Genomic DNA, 17,130 nt, shown 5'->3' on the forward strand with positions numbered 1-17,130 from the left:
GTGGGGGGGAGTGGGGTGGGGTGGGGGGAGAGGGGTGGGGGGAGTGGGGTGGGGTGGGGGGAGAGGGGTGGGGTGGGGTGGGGGGAGAGGGGTGGGGTGGGGGGGTCGGGTGGGGGGTGGGGGGAGAGGGGTGGGGTGGGGGGAGAGGGGTGGGGTGGGGGGAGAGGGATGGGGTGGGGGGTGGGGTGGGGAGAGGGGTGGGGTGGGGGGGAGAGGGGTGGGGGTGGGGGGAGAGGGGTGGGGTGGGGTGGGGGGAGAGGGGTGGGGTGGGGGGAGAGGGGTGGGGTGGGGGGGAGAGGGGTGGGGTGGGGTGGGGGGGAGAGGGTGGGGGGAGAGGGGTGGGGGGTGGGGTGGGGGGAGAGGGTGGGGTTGGGGTGGGGGGAGAGGGGTGGGTGGTGGGGGGAGAGGGGTGGGCTGTGGTGGTGGGTGGGGGGAGAGGGGTGGGGTGGGTGGAGTGGGGTGGGGGGAGAGGGGGGGGGTGGGGGTGGGGGGAGAGGGGGGTGGGGTGTGGTTGTGGAGAGGGGTGGGGTGGTCGTGGAGAGGGGTGGGGTGGGGTGGGGGGTGGTCGTGGGGTGGGGTGGGGGGTGGTCGTGGGGTGGGGTGTGGTCGTGGGGTGGGGTGGGGTGTGGTCGTGGGGTGGGGTGGGGTGTGGTCGTGGGGTGGGGTGGGGTGTGGTCGTGGGGTGGGGGGTGGTCGTGGAGAGGGGTGGGGGGGTGGTGGAGAGGGGTGGGGGGGGGGGTGGGGTGGTGGAGAGGGGTGGGTGGGGTGGTGGAGAGGGGTGGGGGTGGGGTGGTGGAGAGGGGTGGGTGGGGTGGGGTGGTGGAGAGGGGTGGGGTGGTGGAGAGGGGGGGTGGGGTGTGGTCGTGGTGTGGGGGGTGGTCGTGGAGAGGGGTGGGGTGGGGGGGTGGTCGTGGAGAGGGGTGGGGGGGTGGTGGAGAGGGGTGGGGTGGGGGGGTGGTCGTGGAGAGGGGTGGGGGGGGTGGTGGAGAGGGGTGGGGTGGGTTGGTGGTGGGGTGGGTTGGTGGTGGGGTGGGGTGGTGGAGAGGGGTGGAGGGGTGGGGTGGGGTGGTGGAGAGGGGTGGGGGTGGGGTGGGTTGGTGGTGGGGTGGGGTGGTGGAGAGGGGTGGGGTGGGATGTGGTCGTGGGGTGGGGGGTGGTCGTGGAGAGGGGTTGGGGGTGGTCGTGGAGAGGGGTGGGGGGGGTGGTGGAGAGGGGTGGGGTGGGTTGGTGGAGAGGGGTGGGGTGGGGTGGTGGAGAGGGGTGGGTTGGTGGTGGGGTGGGGTGGTGGAGAGGGGTGGGGTGGGGGGGGTGGTGGAGAGGGGTGGGGTGGGTGGTGGTGAGAGGGGTGGGGGGTGGTCGTGGAGAGGGGTGGGGTGGGGGGGTGGTGGAGAGGGGTGGCGTGGGGGGGTGGTGGAGAGGGGTGGTGGGGTGGGGAGAGGGGTGGGGTGGGGGGTGGTGGAGGGTGGGGTGGGGGAGAGGGGTGGGGGGGGTGGTCGGGGAGAGGGGTGGGGTGGGGTGGTGGAGAGGGGTGGGGTGGTGGGGTGGGGGAGAGGGGTGGGGTGGGGTGGTGGGGAGAGGGGTGGGGTGGGGGAGAGGGGTGGGGTGGGGGAGAGGGGTGGGGGGGTGGTGGGGTGGGGGAGAGGGGTGGGGGGGGTGGGGTGGGGGAGAGGGGTGGGATGGGGGAGAGGGGTGGGGGGTGGTCGTGGGGAGGGGTGGGGTGGGGGAGAGGGGTGGGGTGGTGGGGAGAGGGGTGGGGTGGGGGAGAGGGGTGGTGGGGTGGAGGGGTGGGGTGGGGTGGGGGGGTCGTGGGGAGGGGTGCGGTGGGGGGTCGTGGAGAGGGGTGGGGTGGGGGGCGTCGTGGAGAGGGGTGGGGTGGGGGAGTGGGGTGGGGGGGTCGTGGAGAGGGGTGGGGTGGGGAGAGGGGTGGGGGGGGTCGTGGAGAGGGGTGGGGTGGGGGAGAGGGGAGGGGTGGTCGTGGAAAGGGCTGGGGTGGGGGGGGTCGTGGAGAGGGATGGGGTGGGGGAGAGGGTGGGGTGGGGGGTGGTCGTGGAGAGGGGTGGGGTGGGGTGGGGTTAGAGCGGTGGGGTGGAGGGGTGGGGTGGTCGTGGAGAGGGGTGGGGGGGTAGGGGTAGGGGTGGAGGGGTAGGGGTAGGGGTGGAGGGGTAGGGGGGGTCGTGGAGAGGGGTGGGGTGGGGGGTGGGGGTAGTGGGGGGTAGGGGTGAGGGGGGTAGTGGGGTGGGGGCGGGTCGTGGAGAGGGGTGGGGTGGGGGGTGGTCGTGGAGAGGGGTGGGGTGGGGGGTCGTGGAGAGGGGTGGGGTGGGGTGGGGGGTGGTTGTGGAGAGGGGTGGGGTGGGGGTGGTCGTGGAGAGGGGTGGGGTGGGGTGGGGGGGTGGTCGGGGGGTGGGGTGGGGGGTGGTCGTGGAAAGGGCTGGGGTGGGGGGGTGGTCGTGGAGAGGGGTGGGGTGGGGGGGGTCGTGGAGAGGGATGGGGTGGGGGAGAGGGGTGGGGTGGGGGGTGGTCCTGGAGAGGGGTTGGGGGGGGTGGAGGGGAGGGGTGGGGGGTAGGGGTGGGGTGGGGGGGTGGGGGGGGTCGTGGAGAGGGGTGGAGGGGAGGGGTGGGGTGGGGGGGTCGTGGAGAGGGGTGGGGGTGGGGGGTAGGGGAGGGGTGGGGGGGGTCGTGGAGAGGGGTAGGGGTGGAGGGGTAGGGGTGGAGGGGTGGGGTGGGGGGTAGGGGTGGGGGTCGTGGGGGGTAGGGGTGGGGGGGGTCGTGGAGAGGGGGGTTAGTGGAGAGGGGTGGGGGGAGGGGTGGGGTGGGGGTAGGGGCGGGGTGGGGGGTAGGGGAGGGGAGGGGTGGGTTGGGGGGTTGAGGTGGGGGTAGGGGCGGGGTGGGGGTAGGGGTGGGGGGTAGGGGAGGGGGGGGTTGAGGTCGGGGGTAGGGGTGGGGGGTAGGGGAAGGGGGGGTTTGAGGTGGGGGGTAGGGGAGGTGGGGGGTAGGGGTGGGGTGGGGGTTTGGGGGGGAGGGGTAGGGGTTGGGGGATAGGGGGGGTGGGGTAGGGTGGGGGGTGGGAGGGGTGTGGTGGGGGGTAGGGGTGGAGAGGGGTGGGGTGGGGGGTGGTCGTGGAGAGGGCTGGTTTTGGGATTGTAGAGAGGGTAGTGGTGTAGAGAAGAGCAGAGAGGGCGGCGGAAGTAGAAAAGGTCTGGGTCTGGCAGAGTTGAATGGGGAAGTAGGGAGAGTTGGAGGAGCTGATTGAGGTACAAAGTTCTGAGAAGCACAGAGAGGGTAGATGGGGAGAAAGCTTTGCCCCTTGGCAGAGGGCTCAGTAACCAGGGAGTTCTGCTTAAGGTAAGGAGCAACAGGTTTACAGGAGAATTGAGTTTTATTTTCACCCTGCGAGTGGGTATCTGGAACACACTGCCTGAAGGGCTAGTAGAGGTAGTGGTCTTCATTTAAGAAGTATCAAGCAATCACTTGAAATGCCACAACGCACAAAGCTGAGTGCTGGGAAATGGAATGAGAATAGATGGATGTTTAATGACCAGCTTGCACGTGATGGGCTGAAGGGCCTCTTCCCATTGCTGTGCAAACTCTAAGAAAGACATGGAGATAGATCAAGCAGAGGGAGACAGACACTCTGGAGCGTCAACACTACTGTAAACTTCTGAGGAACGGTCACCGGGTCCAAAACGTTAACTCTGATTCTTTTTCTTCCAGACCTGCAGGGCTTTTCCAGCAACCTCTGGTTTTTGTAGCTACTGTAAACTTGTTGGGATAACTCTATGGAGTCGCATTACAGGGACAGAGAACTCCAAAGATTTGCTGTCCCTTCCCATCTCAGTCTTAAATGGTCTCCCTCTTATTCTGGGACTGTGTCCCCTGGGATGTTCCCTACAGCCAGGGAGGGAACATTCTTTCTACATTTACTCCCTGTAAGAATGTTAGAGGTTTCTGTGAAATCATCTCTCATTCTTTAAGACACCAGACAATAGAGGACCCAGTCTGCCCAAGGTCTTCCTTACTGAGATAACGAGGTGTAGAACTGGATGAACACAGCAGGCCGAACAGCGTCACTGTCCTGCTTTGACACCATCACTTTGATAAACTGTTATGATCTCTCTACTTTAATTAGTTGGTGCAGTTTTATATTGTTGATGCTCAGGTTAGACCCTCGGCATGCGATTCTCGAGCCCCCTCATGTTATTCCAGCCATTTGACTCATCTCCAGCACCACCTTAATTTTATTTTTTTTTGTAATTATCTCCTTGCCTCATTAATTGGATTATAGGTCATCCCTTCACTTGTTATTCACACTTTACTCACACCATCTGACACTGCGGATCACTTACAGAGTTTATTACTGATACTCCACTCATACTAGTGTGTGATCTTTTGATCTCCCTGCCTAGAACATAGAACAGTACAGGCCCTTTGGCTTACAATGTGCTGAACTTTTATCCTAAACCTAAGGTATATCTAACCTCCACCCCTACCTTATACTATTATCCATTTGCCTATCTAATAGCCGCTTAAATGCCCCTGATGAGGCCGACTCTACTACCGTCTCTGGCAATGCATTCCATGCCCCGACCACTCTCTGAGTAAAGAAGAACCTACCTCTGATGTCTCCCCTATATCTACCTTTAAAACTATGTTCCCTCATAATAGTTACCCTCACCTTAGGAAAAGGTCTCTGGCTGTCCACTCTACATACACTTCTGATCATTTTGTACACCTCGATCAAGTCACGTTTGCTTCCCTCTCACTTCACCTGACAAAGGAGCAGTGCTCAAAAAGCTTGCGATTTCAAATAAACCTTTTGGACCGTAACTGATGTCGTCTGATTTCTGACCTTGTCCACCCCAGTCCAACCAGCACCTTCACATCATCCTCAATACCTCTTCATTGGATAGCCCCATTATACTAGGAATCAGTCTCAGGGAACCTCTGTTTGCGGTACATCCTTCCTCAGATGGAAGGATTAAAATCGGGAATGCTCAAAAGGCTGGAATTTGGTGGGTGCAGAGATCTCTGATGGCGGCATGGTGGCTCAGTGGTTAGCACTGCTGCCTCACAGTGCCAGAGACCCGGGTTCGATTCCATCCTCGGGCGACTGTCTGTGTGGAGTTTGCACATTCTCCCCGTGTCTGCGTGGGTTTCCTCCAGGTGCTCCGGCTTCCTCCCACAGTCCAAAGATGTGCAGGTTAGGGTGGATTGGCCATGCTAAATTGCCCCATAGTGTCCAGGGATGTGTAGGTTAGATGTGTTAGCCATGGGAAATGCAGGGTCACAGGGGAAGGGTAGGGGATGGGTGGGAAGCTCTTCAGAGGGTCAGTGTGTACTTGTAGGGCTGAGTGGCCTGTTTCCATGCTGCAGGGATTCTATGGTGATGTGCAGGTTAGAGTGGATGGGCCTTGCCAAATTGCCCATAGTATCCAGGGATGTGTAGGGTTACAGGGGTTTGGGGTGGTGGGGTGGTGTCTGAAGGTGGGTTGTGGACTTGATGGGCTGAATGGCCTGCTTCCACACTGCAGGGCTTCTAGGTTCCCAGGGTTGGAGGTAGTGGGGCTGGAGGAGATGGCAGAGATAGAGGGAGGCCATGGAGGAGATCTGGAAACCCAGTGATAATGATCAAATCAGGGTGTTTATTGAACAGCAGCCAGCGCCAACCAGTGAGCAAGAAATTGTAAGCACAGAGGTAGGCCATTCAGCCCATCAAGTCTGCCCCACCAGTCAATGAGATCGTGGCTGATAGGTTGTGGGGGGGATATTGAAAAGAAAGGTTGAAATACATGAGATAATGGGAACTGCAGATGCTGGAGAATCCGAGACAACAAAGTGTAGGGCTGGAGGAACACAGCAGGCCAAGCAGCATCAGAGGAGCAGGAAGGCTGACGTTTTGGGCCTAGACCCTTCTTCATTTTCTGAAGAAGGGCCTAGGCCCGAAACGTCAGCCTTCCTGCTCCTCTGATGCTGCTTGGCCTGCTGTGTTCATCCAGCTCTACACCGTGTTATCGCAGATTCTCCAGCAACTGCAGGTCCTACTATAGCTGAGAAAGTGTTAGGAAATTCACATTTTAACATCTCAGTGGGAGCAGCTCTGACAGTGTAGCTCACTCAGAGATAGTAAGAGCTGCCGATGCTGGAGTCTGAGATAACACAGTGTGGAGCTGGAGGAACACAGCAGGTCAGGCAGCATCAGAGGGGCAGGAAAGTTGACATTTTGGGTCAGGACCCTTCAGAAATCTGAAGATTTCAGAAAACCATTTCTGAAGAAGGGTCCTGACCCGAAACAGCTGCCCGACCTGCTGTGTTCCTCCAGATCCACACTGTGTTATCTCTGAAAGTGCAGCCACCGGGAATATCAACCTGGAACAGGTGCTCAAGTCTGGGGGGTGAAGGGGGTGGAAAGGGGATTGAACACATCCCTTCCATTGACGAGGCGGTGTTGGTGAGAGCATCGCATACCAAGTGACTTTAATTCTCCTCCCCACCTCGAGTTGCCCCTGTATCACATGCGCCGACCATTACATCCAGCCAAAATTGAAAAACAAATGAAACTTCTGGTGGTTAATTTTCTGCAAACGTCAACACCGCCCATTTGAAAATTTAAAGATATAAAACTCTGCAAAAGTGGGGGTGGCAGGGACTGCACATGTGGAGTGAGCTCTCTTTGGCACTTCAAGTGCTCATCGAAACAGTTCCCCCAAAATATGCTAAGAGCTCCTGCCTTTACCACCCTTTTGGACAGTGAGTTCTAGATACCTCTGGGTAAAAAAGATCTTCCTGAAATCCCCTCTGAACGTGCTGCTCCTTGTCTTTAAACTGTGACTCACAGTGAGAGACCTCTCCACTAGGGGGAAAGTTTCTCCCTGTCTATGCTGTTCAGATTTCAGTGCACCCTTGTCAAGCCACCCGCTCCGCTATAGGGAAATTAAGCTCTCCCTTCTCTCTTCATAGCTGAATCACTCCAGCACCACATGAACATCCCAGTTAATCTCCTCTGCACCCTTTCTCTCTCTCTACAGTGCAACAAAATCCCTGAGGTTTGTCTGTTTGTAACTAGGTGAATCTCCTCTGCACCCTTTCTCTCTCTCTACAGTGCAACAAAATCCCTGAGGTTTGTCTGTTTGTAACTAGGTGAATCTCCTCTGCACCCTTTCTCCCTTTCTCTACAGTGCAATCAAATCCCTGAGGTTTTTCTTTTTGTGACTAGGTGAATCTCCTCTGCACCCTTTCTCTTTCTCTACAGTGCAAACAAATCCCTGAGGTTTTTCTCTTTGTGACTAGGTGAATCTTCTGTGCACTCTCTCTCTTTCTCTACAGTGCACCAAAATCCCTGAGGTTTCTCCGTTTGTAACTAGGTGAATCGCCTCTGCACCCTTTCTCTCTCTCGACAGTGCAATCAAATCCCTGAGGCTTCTCTATTTGTGACTAGGTGAATCTCCTCTGCACCCTTTCTCTATCTGTACAGTGCAGTCAAATCCCTGAGGCTTCAGTGTTTGTAACTGGGTGAATCGCCTATGCACCCTCTCTCTCTCTCACTACAATGCAATCAGATCCCTGAGGTTTCTCTGTTTGTAACTAGGTGAATCTCTTATGCACCCTTTCTCCCTTTCTCTACAGTGCAATCAAATCCCTGAGGTTTCTCTGTTTGTAACTAGGTGAATCTCTTATGCACCCTTTCTCCCTTTCTCTACAGTGCAATCAAATCCCTGAGGTTTCTCTGTTTGTAACTAGGTGAATCTCTTATGCACCCTTTCTCCCTTTCTCTACAGTGCAATCAAATCCCTGAGGTTTCTCTGTTTGTAACTAGGTGAATCTCTTATGCACCCTTTCTCCCTTTCTCTACAGTGCAATCAAATCCCTGAGGTTTCTCTGTTTGTAACTAGGTGAATCTCTTATGCACCCTTTCTCTCTTTCTCTACAATGCAATCAAATCCCTGAGGTTTCTCTGTTTGTAACTAGGTGAATCTCTTATGCACCCTTTCTCCCTTTCTCTACAGTGCAATCAAATCCCTGAGGTTTCTCTGTTTGTAACTAGGTGAATCTCTTATGCACCCTTTCTCCCTTTCTCTACAGTGCAATCAAATCCCTGAGGTTTCTCTGTTTGTAACTAGGTGAATCTCTTATGCACCCTTTCTCCCTTTCTCTACAGTGCAATCAAATCCCTGAGGTTTCTCTGTTTGTAACTAGGTGAATCTCTTATGCACCCTTTCTCCCTTTCTCTACAGTGCAATCAAATCCCTGAGGTTTCTCTGTTTGTAACTAGGTGAATCTCTTATGCACCCTTTCTCTCTTTCTCTACAGTGCAATCAAATCCCTGAGGTTTCTTCTCTTTGTGACTAGGTGAATCTCCTATGCACCCTCTCGCCCTCTACAATGCAATCAAATCCCTGAGGTTTCTGTCTTTGTAGTGAGTGGGCATTGCCACCCCAGGGAAAAGGGGACACAAGAGGGGAGAGGACTACAATTCCCAGTCGGCACAGATTACTGCCCCCCATAGTGGAGGATAGCGTGGGGGGATGGACTACAACTCCCAGCAGACACTGGGATTACCCCCCATTTCCCCCCAATCTCGCCCCCGGAGCTGAGGCGCAGGCGCGGCCACGCCCCTCTCCACACAGGTGACGTCGCTCCCCAGGCACCAGGGGGCTGCTGATTGGCTGTTTCGTGGCCGCAGCCCTGTTCCATATTGTGAATGGTCCAAATGAAATGTTAAAACCACAATTGTGATCCTACTGTATTTTATTGTATCAAAATGGCGACAGTCATTCAGAATCCTTTAAAATCGTGAGTATCTGCAAAAATTTCTGCCTTGCATTTTTGCAATTTCCCCAGACCTTTCTTGCATTTGGCAGCCCTCTTAAATGAAAAAAAAACTTGCATGCAATTCAGGAGAGGTTTTGCAATAGATGCCAAGTGCATTACACTCAATAATATTCTGCACCCTTCTATTAGTGTTGCATTTTTTTTTCTTATGCAGGTTGCATTATTTCTAATTTTTTTTCAATGTTGTTCTATTTAATTTTCTTTTTTTTGCCCCCCCCCATTCCCCTTCCATTTCAGCTGGAAACTGTTTGGATGCAGTTGCCTCCTCACCTTAAAGGTGACTTGCTGGCATGTGGAGTATATTGTAGCCCAGTGTTATATGTGCTTTACAGTGCTGGCTAATGGGCTGATCAGGGCTCAGCGGCAGCGAGCCGCTCGCCTTTAATGAGAGCAAGGGGAGGGCTGCAGCCACCCGCGGCTCGCCAGCGCCGCCCGGGGGCAGACGCTGGGGACTGCAGGGTAATTAAAGGCGGTGGAGCGGGCGGCGAGACGTTGAGCCGACAGAAAACAACCCCCCCCCCCACCCCCATCAAAGAATATCTCCGTTTGCTGTTTTGTTATGTTGAATACCTGTTTCAGTTTTGCAACCAAATCTGAAAGCTCGAGATTTTTGTCATACTTTTGATTTAGTGAAATGTCATTTATTTTCATTTTTTTGCCTTGTGTGCCTGATAAATGCCTCTCTGAAGGTTAGGGAGAAATGGGTTGTGTTTTCTTTTCAAATGTCAGCCTCTCTTGGTTCCCTGCAGCAATTCTGAAGATGCAGGAGGGGGATTGACAGCACTGAGGGCATATAAAACACATTGCACCCCCTTCCCCAACCTCCACCAGGCACCCATTTCCATCCTTGGTGCGTGTTCATCAACCACACAGAAAGATGAGGGTAACTGTGAACACTGATGGTCACCAAACCCAGCAGTGAAGTGGAATACTGCGGACTTCAGATAGAACATAGAACATCGAACATTACAGCACAGTACAGGCCCTTCGGCCCTCGATGTTGTGCCGACCTGTCGTACCGATCTCAAGCCCATCTAATCTACACTATTCCATGTACGTCCATATGCTTATCCAATGACGACTTAAATGTACCTAAAGTTGGCGAATCTACTACCGTTGCAGGCAAAGCGTTCCATTCCCTTACTACTCTCTGAGTAAAGAAACTACCTCTGACATCTGTCCTATATCTTTCACCCCTCAATTTAAAGCTATGCCCCCTTGTGCTCGCCGTCACCATCCTAGGAAAAAGGCTCTCCCTATCCACCCTATCTAACCCTCTGATTATTTTATATGTTTCAATTAAGTCACCTCTCAACCTTCTTCTCTCTAATGAAAACGGCCTCAAGTCCCTCAGCCTTTCCTCGTAAGACCTTCCCTCCATACCAGGCAACATCCTAGTAAATCTCCTCTGCACCCTTTCCAAAGCTTCCACATCCTTCTTATAATGCGGTGACCAGAACTGTACGCAATACTCCAAGTGCGGCCGCACCAGAGTTTTGTACAGCTTACAGATGGGCAAAGAGTGAGCCTCGTTTGGCTTGGCCTCTGATGCCCACCTAGTTGAATAGCCTGGGAGCAACAAATCAAGTATGCAAACCCACAGAGTGGAAACATTACCCCTGGGGGGTTGTCAGGATTGAGTGCCACACAATGCAGTTTTAAGGCCTGTGAGAGTAGGGCCAAGAGGAGAAATGTTTACCCACAGTGAGTGGTTAGGGTCTGGAATGTGCAGCTTCAGCTGGCAAAACAGACCTGGGTACCCGCTGAAGGAGATTGCGCCCAGGGCTGCGGGGAGGAGGTGGGGGGAGTGGGACCTCCTTTGGAGAGCCAGCCCCTACACGATGGGCCGAATGTCCTCCTCCTGCACTGTATCCTTTCTGTAATTCAGTGCTCGGGTTCACATTGCTAGGTCTTGGGGGTGGGGAGGGATTCAGCCCTGGACAGGGTCAGCATGAAGGGGGTGGGGGCTGCTGGAGGAACGTGTCGGAATTGGTAGGGACTGAATTTTAACAAGAGAGGGTCAAAGAGTGAGGCGTTTGCACGAGGTCAGGACCAGATGGGGAGACCAGCAGCAACTGGATGAACACAACACAGTCTCACAGCAGTGACACTAAGCACTGCTCCCCCCCCCCCCCCCAACAGTCCGTTTCAGCTGAAGGGCCAGTGCCCCTCGAATATTTTAGCTGTCTTCCCCCCCACCCACCCCGCCATGAGTCGCAATTAGATGGTAAGGATTCCTAACGGTCCCAGTCCCTGAACAGTTCTCTCTGAATTATTTTGGAGGAGAAAGGCACCGAGGAGCTCACGCTCAATGGTCAGCAGTTAGTCTGGATTCTGCAGGAATTTTGGGATGCACAGGGAAAGGATACCCTACACTTCACCAAACACTACCATCCCCCGCCTCCGCATACCTCCTCCCCACTTCCCAAAGATCCTGGTCCCACTTCACCTCTGCCACTATTGCCCTCCTCCCTCTGCCCTTTCTCCCTCAACCCTTCTTTCTTTTTCTCCCTCCTCCCCGCCTCTATCTCCCTCTCCTCTCCTCTCTAAACACCCCCCAAACCTCCTTTTGTCACCAGCCCATTCCCCCAGCCATTCCAGCCTCTTCACCCCTCAGCCTCACCTCCTCCCCCTCACCTGTCCACCTATTCTCCCCTTTCCTCTTCTCACAAAACCTCTCACTCTCCACTCAACCCCCTCCCCTCCTCCCTCAAGCCCCCCTCCCTTCCTCCCTCTACTCCCCTCCCCCTACTCCCCCTCCCTCTACTGCCCCTCCCCTCCTCCCTCTACTCTCCCTCTATTCCTCCTCCCTCCATTCCTCTTCCCTCTGTTCCCCTTCACCTCCTCCCTCCCTTCCCTCTCCTCCCGCTGTGTTCTTTCTCCACACCGGCCCGCTCCCATTACTCCTTTCTCAGAGATGTCATCCTCCCCTTGCCCTATCCAGGGTGACCTCCCTCCTGGACCCTCGCCCCTAGGCCCGGCTCACTCAGTTGGCGATGCGTGTCCTGTCACCATAACGCGGGTCTTTTCCAAATTAACGAAGGAAATGGAGTTTGTGTTTTTGTAAAAATACCCCACAATTGGAAGCATTTCCTGACTGCAATTGGGTGTTGAGTAGAATACAACGTGAGACTAATGCTCTTCAGAAATATTGAGCTCTTTTCCAGTTTGGAAACTGGCTCCCTGGGTAATGAGTGTGTTGAATACGGCAAGTACGCGGATAATACCTGGACCTTGGGGCCAATCGAAGGGACAGCAAATGGTACTTGCTGCTCAGTTTTTCCACCTTTTCCAAAAGGAAAAGCAGGAATAAATAGTTGAATTTTAATAAGCTGCGGGCGGATGCAGTATACCGTGTGAGTGTGAGGACTGAATGTAGAATCAGCCACTAGGCTACTTCTTACTGATTGTCTTTGCCAAGGTGAACAAAAATTGACAGAAATGTGTCGGAAGTTGAAGATGAGGAGGAGCTTCTTCTCTCAGAGGGTCGTAAGTCTGTGGAATTCAGCCCCCCCCCCCCCACAGAGAGCGGGTGAGGTGGGTTGTGCTGGGTGATTGATTAAATCCGAGATAACGAGGTGTGGAGCTGGATGAACACAGCAGGCCAAGCAGCATCAGAGGAGCAGGGAAGCTGATGTTTCAGGCCTAGACCCGTCTTCATTTTCTGAAGAAGGGTTTAGGCCCAAAATGTCAGCTTTCCTGCTCCCCTGATGCTGCCTGGCCTGCTGTGTTCCTGCAGCTCCACACTGGGTTACCAGAGAGAAAAAAAATGTTCATTTTCAAGGAGTTGGATATTGCCGTTGGGGCTAAACGGATCAAAGGATATGTCCCCTCAGTTTGCGGCATCAGCGCACCACAAAATCTATCCCAAGCTGAATGTTCAATTCCTCAGTTAAGAACCACATTAGGAAAAAAGAGACCTCACTGTTTTTTACGCAGAGGGTGGTAGGTGCCTGGAATGTGCAGCCAGGGGAGGTGGTGGAAGCAGATACTGCAGTAAATGTTGAAGAGGCAGTCAGACAGGGGCATGAACAGGCAGGGAATAGATGGCCGCGCGGACCATGTGAGGGCAGATGGGATTGGTCGGTGCAGACATAGTGAGGCAAAGTGCCTGTTGCTGTGCTGTACTGTTCTTCGTTCGAGGTACGGTGGGTGGAGAAAGAGGGAACGGGGAATGATGATCAGCAACAATCCTATTGAAAGGTTGGAACAGGCTCAAAGGGCCAAATGGCCTGCTCCTGCTGCTCCTAGTTTCCCAATAAATAGTTACTTAAATTTGTTTTTGTTTTGTTTTGGAAAATCAGCTCTATATCGTACATTTAAAAAATTGGAGGCAAGTATTTGCCGTTGGAATTTATTGGCAAATAGTTGGTACCAGAGGACATTCCATCAGAGTTAATCCCAAGAAACTGTTCCCATTGGCCGCACGGACAGGTGACACAGAGGGACACAGGTGAACAGGTATCGGTGAAAGAACAGGAGGGGGAGATGAGGAGAATTTTTGTGGCTGTTACTCAGGACAGGTGGTAGGGGGTGGGGGAGTGGGAAAATCCAGTGGGAACTTTCCAAAAAGGGAGTTGGAAAATCCCCCAAGGCGGGAAAGGAAATAGGGCTGCACATCAAGAGATCTAGGGTGTTCTCCCCAGCCCCAAACCTCAATCGACAAAAAAAACCACACACACAACATGGGACCTGGTCCCCTCCAGTGTTGCAGTGCATGGGATCATGGTGTACTGGCCTTTGGCCTCTGTGTTCCCAAAATTCAACTGTTAAACCCGGAATGGAATCCCAGTCTCACTGATGACGATGGCTAGGACAACTATCATTATTTGATAGTCATTAAAATGCCTTCTGGTTCATTAATGCCCTTTAAGGGGTTATATCTGCCATCCTTAACCAACTTCAGTAACACGTGATTCCAGACCCACAGCAGTACGGTGGACTCTGAACTGCCCTCTTAAATGGCCTTAGCAAGCTACTTGTTTAAAAGGTTCTTCAAGGACCGCAACGTTCCCCCCACAGTGATCGAGAACGCCCTCGACCGCGTCTCCCGAATTTCCCGCAACACATCCCTCACACCCCGCCTCCGCCACAACTGGCCCCAGAGGATCCCCCTCGTTCTCACACACCACCCCACCAACCTCCCGATACAACGCATCATCCTCCGACACTTCCGCCATCTACAATCCGACCCCACCACCCAAGACATTTTTCCATCCCCACCCTTGTCTGCTTTCCGGAGAGACCACTCTCTCCGTGACTCCCTTGTTCGCTCCACACTCCCCTCCAACCCCACCACACCCGGCACCTTCCCCTGCAACCACAGGAAATGCTACACTTGCCCCCACACCTCCTCCTCCCTCACCCCTATCCCAGGCCCCAAGATGACTTTCCATATTAAGCAGAGGTTCACCTGCACATCTGCCAATGTGGTATACAGCATCCACTGTACCCGGTGTGGCTTCCTCTACATTGCGGAAACCTGGGGACCGCTTTGCAGAACACCTCTGCTCGTTTCGAAATAAACAACTGCACCTCCCAGTCGCAAACCATTTTAACTCCCCCTCCCATTCCTCAGACAACATGTCCACCGTGGGCCTCCTGCAGTGCCACAATGATGCCACCCGAAGGTTGCAGGAACAGCAACTCATATTCCGCCTGGGAACCCTGCAGCCCAATGGTATCAATGTGGACTTCACCAGTTTCAAAATCTCCCCTTCCCCCACTGCATCCCAAAACCAGCCCAGTTCGTCCCCTCCCCCCACTGCACCACACAACCAGCCCAGCTCTTCCCCTCCACTCACTGCATCCCAAAACCAGTCCAACCTGTCTCTGCCTCCCTAACCTGTTCTTCCTCTCACCCATCCCTTCCTCCCACCTCAAGCCGCACCTCCATCTCCTACCTACTAACCTCATCCCACCTCCTTGACCTGTCCGTCTTCCCTGAACTGACCTATCCCCTCCCTACCTCCCCACCTATACTCTCCTCTCCACCTATCTTCTTTTCTCTCCATCTTCGGTCCGCCTCCCCCTCTCTCCCTATTTATTCCAGTTCCCTCTCCCCATCCCCCTTTCTGATGAAGGGTCTAGGCCCAAAACGTCAGCTTTTGTGCTCCTGAGATGCTGCTTGGCCTGCTGTGTTCATCCAGCCTCACATTTTATTATCTTGGATTCTCCAGCATCTGCAGTTCCCATTATCATTGTTTAAAAGGGCAGTTAGGAACGGGCAAGAAATGCTGGTGACAGCCTTATCTCATGAAGGAGTAATTTAAAAGTCCTCCGCTGGCGATCCCGAGAGAGGGAGTGCCAGAGAAGCAGGGCTTTCCTCTTAGTCATGTTGGGATAATGGTGCCAGGTCTCCCATTATGATCATACAGGTCTCAGCCAATCACTGCCACAACTCCTAGATGCTGGGGATGATCCTGTACCTATGACAGTGCAGGAATCTCTCTCCATCGTGTAGCCACCCGAGGGACAGAGGATCTTGGAGAGATTCTGCGTCAGTTTATCGCTTGTATCCCTCACTCAACGGCAGCATCACTGAGCCTGTTTGTGTTGGCTTCACACACTGTGGTGCAGCACAGGATGAGGCCATTCACCCTCTGCTGATAGCTCTTTGAGAGCTCTCCGATTAATCACCCACGCAGTGGCCTTTGAAATGTTTCCATTTCAATGATCGCCTTTCCAAAGTTCCCGTTGAACCTGTTTCCACAGCCTGTGCCAATCTGTCTGGCTCGCTGTGTGAACTAAAATTCACCTCGTTTACGTTTTTCTGGCAATTCTCATCAAGCCGTGTCCCCACTGTTCCCCGTCAGTGGAAACAGTTTCTCCGTGTTTTTCCCCTCCCAACCCTTCCGAAATTCCTGTGAAATCTCTTCTTGGCCTTCCCAGCTGTGAGGAGAACAATCCCGGTCTCCCCATGTCACTGAGGCTCCGTGTGCCCCTCAGACCTCGTCTGCACCCTCTCCCCACGTCTCCGCCTCCTTCCTAAAGTGTGGCACCTGGAATCAGGGCAGGACCTTCCTGTCATGGAGTTTGCCTGAAGCTCCCCGAGCATGCTCAGGATATTTCTAACAGAGCAGGGAAATCTCACCCAGTATCTCAACTGGTAACAAGAACAGGCTTTCCAGAGAGTGAGCTAAACAGGAGATTTGGGCCCAAGAAAACACGTATCAAAGATCGTTGAACTTATAGCTTTATTCCTTTCATTTTCCAGTTTTCATTCAATGTTAATGTTAACGATTACCTTCTTTCTTTTTTTTCTGCTCATTCTATGAAGGTCTATAATGCATAACTTTTTTTTAACTTATCTCCTTTTGGCACCAGACAGGCACCTTTGTCCCTAAAATGGCCCTTTGTTTGGTGGCGACATTTCACTGTGTCGCTGGGTACATGTGACAATAAAATCTTAAAAAAGGAAAACTCAACGGGTTGCATTCACATAGCGCCAGCCGGGGGAGCCATGCTGAGGAGCGCATGTCAGGCAAAACCCAACATCGGGCTGCATTTAGCAAGTATTAGGGCAGGTGACTGCAAGCTTTGGCAAAATGGTTGGTTTTACAGAAGCTCTTGAAAAGAGGGGGAGGTTTAGCCGAGGGGATTCCAGATCCAGGGGCCCAGGCAGCTGAAGGCATGGCTGCAAATACTGCAGTGATAGAAATCCCATTGGAACGGTGAGGAACACAGAGATTTCAGAGGGAGGTGATATTAGTGAAAACATGTTTCATAGAATCCCTACAATGTGGGAACAGGCCCTTTGGCCCGACAAGTCCACACTAATGCTCAGAGCGTCCCATCCAGACCCACCCCTAATCTACACATCCCTGGGCACTATGGGTAATCTAGCACGGCCAATCCACCCCAACCTGCACATCTTTGGACGTGGGAGGAAAATCAGGGATAGACTTGCTTACAGGTTAATCATTGATTTCCTGAAGACACAGAGAAAACCCATTTGCCACTAATTTGAATTTTAAGACTCATCTGTTTTGCTGGAGTGTAGGAGGGTGAGGGGTGATCTTATACAGGCTTGTAAAATCATGAGATAAGGTTAAAGTCTTTACTCTAGTGTGGGGGGAATCTCAAGACCAGGGGCATACTTTTAAGATGAGAGGAGGAAGATTTTACAAAAATGAGGGGTAACTTTTTTTAACAGAGAGTGCTTCATGCTTGGAATGAACTTCCAGAGGAAGGGATGGATGTGGGTGCAGTTACAACATTTAAAAGACACTTAGATAGTTATGTCATAGAAAAGGTTTGGAGGGATATGGGCCCAGAGCAGGCAGGTGGGGCTAGTTTAGTTTG

General features: G+C 53.9%; 1 protein-coding gene across 3 annotated transcripts in view; it reads left to right on the top strand.

The window, feature by feature from the left end:
• Window positions 1-8,675: 8,675 nt before the first annotated feature.
• Window positions 8,676-17,130, top strand: part of dpf1 (double PHD fingers 1) — a 127,142-nt gene continuing 118,687 nt past the window's right edge. For all 3 annotated transcript variants that reach the window (XM_048522543.2, XM_059640954.1, XM_048522544.2), the window contains exon 1: window positions 8,676-8,787. In XM_048522543.2, the coding sequence (XP_048378500.1) occupies window positions 8,756-8,787 (32 nt within the window). In that variant the 5' untranslated portion in view covers window positions 8,676-8,755. The remainder of the gene's footprint in view (window positions 8,788-17,130) is intronic.

This window comes from Stegostoma tigrinum, chromosome 39 (assembly GCF_030684315.1).
Source record: "Stegostoma tigrinum isolate sSteTig4 chromosome 39, sSteTig4.hap1, whole genome shotgun sequence".
In the NCBI taxonomy this organism is placed as follows: Eukaryota; Metazoa; Chordata; class Chondrichthyes; order Orectolobiformes; family Stegostomatidae; genus Stegostoma; species Stegostoma tigrinum.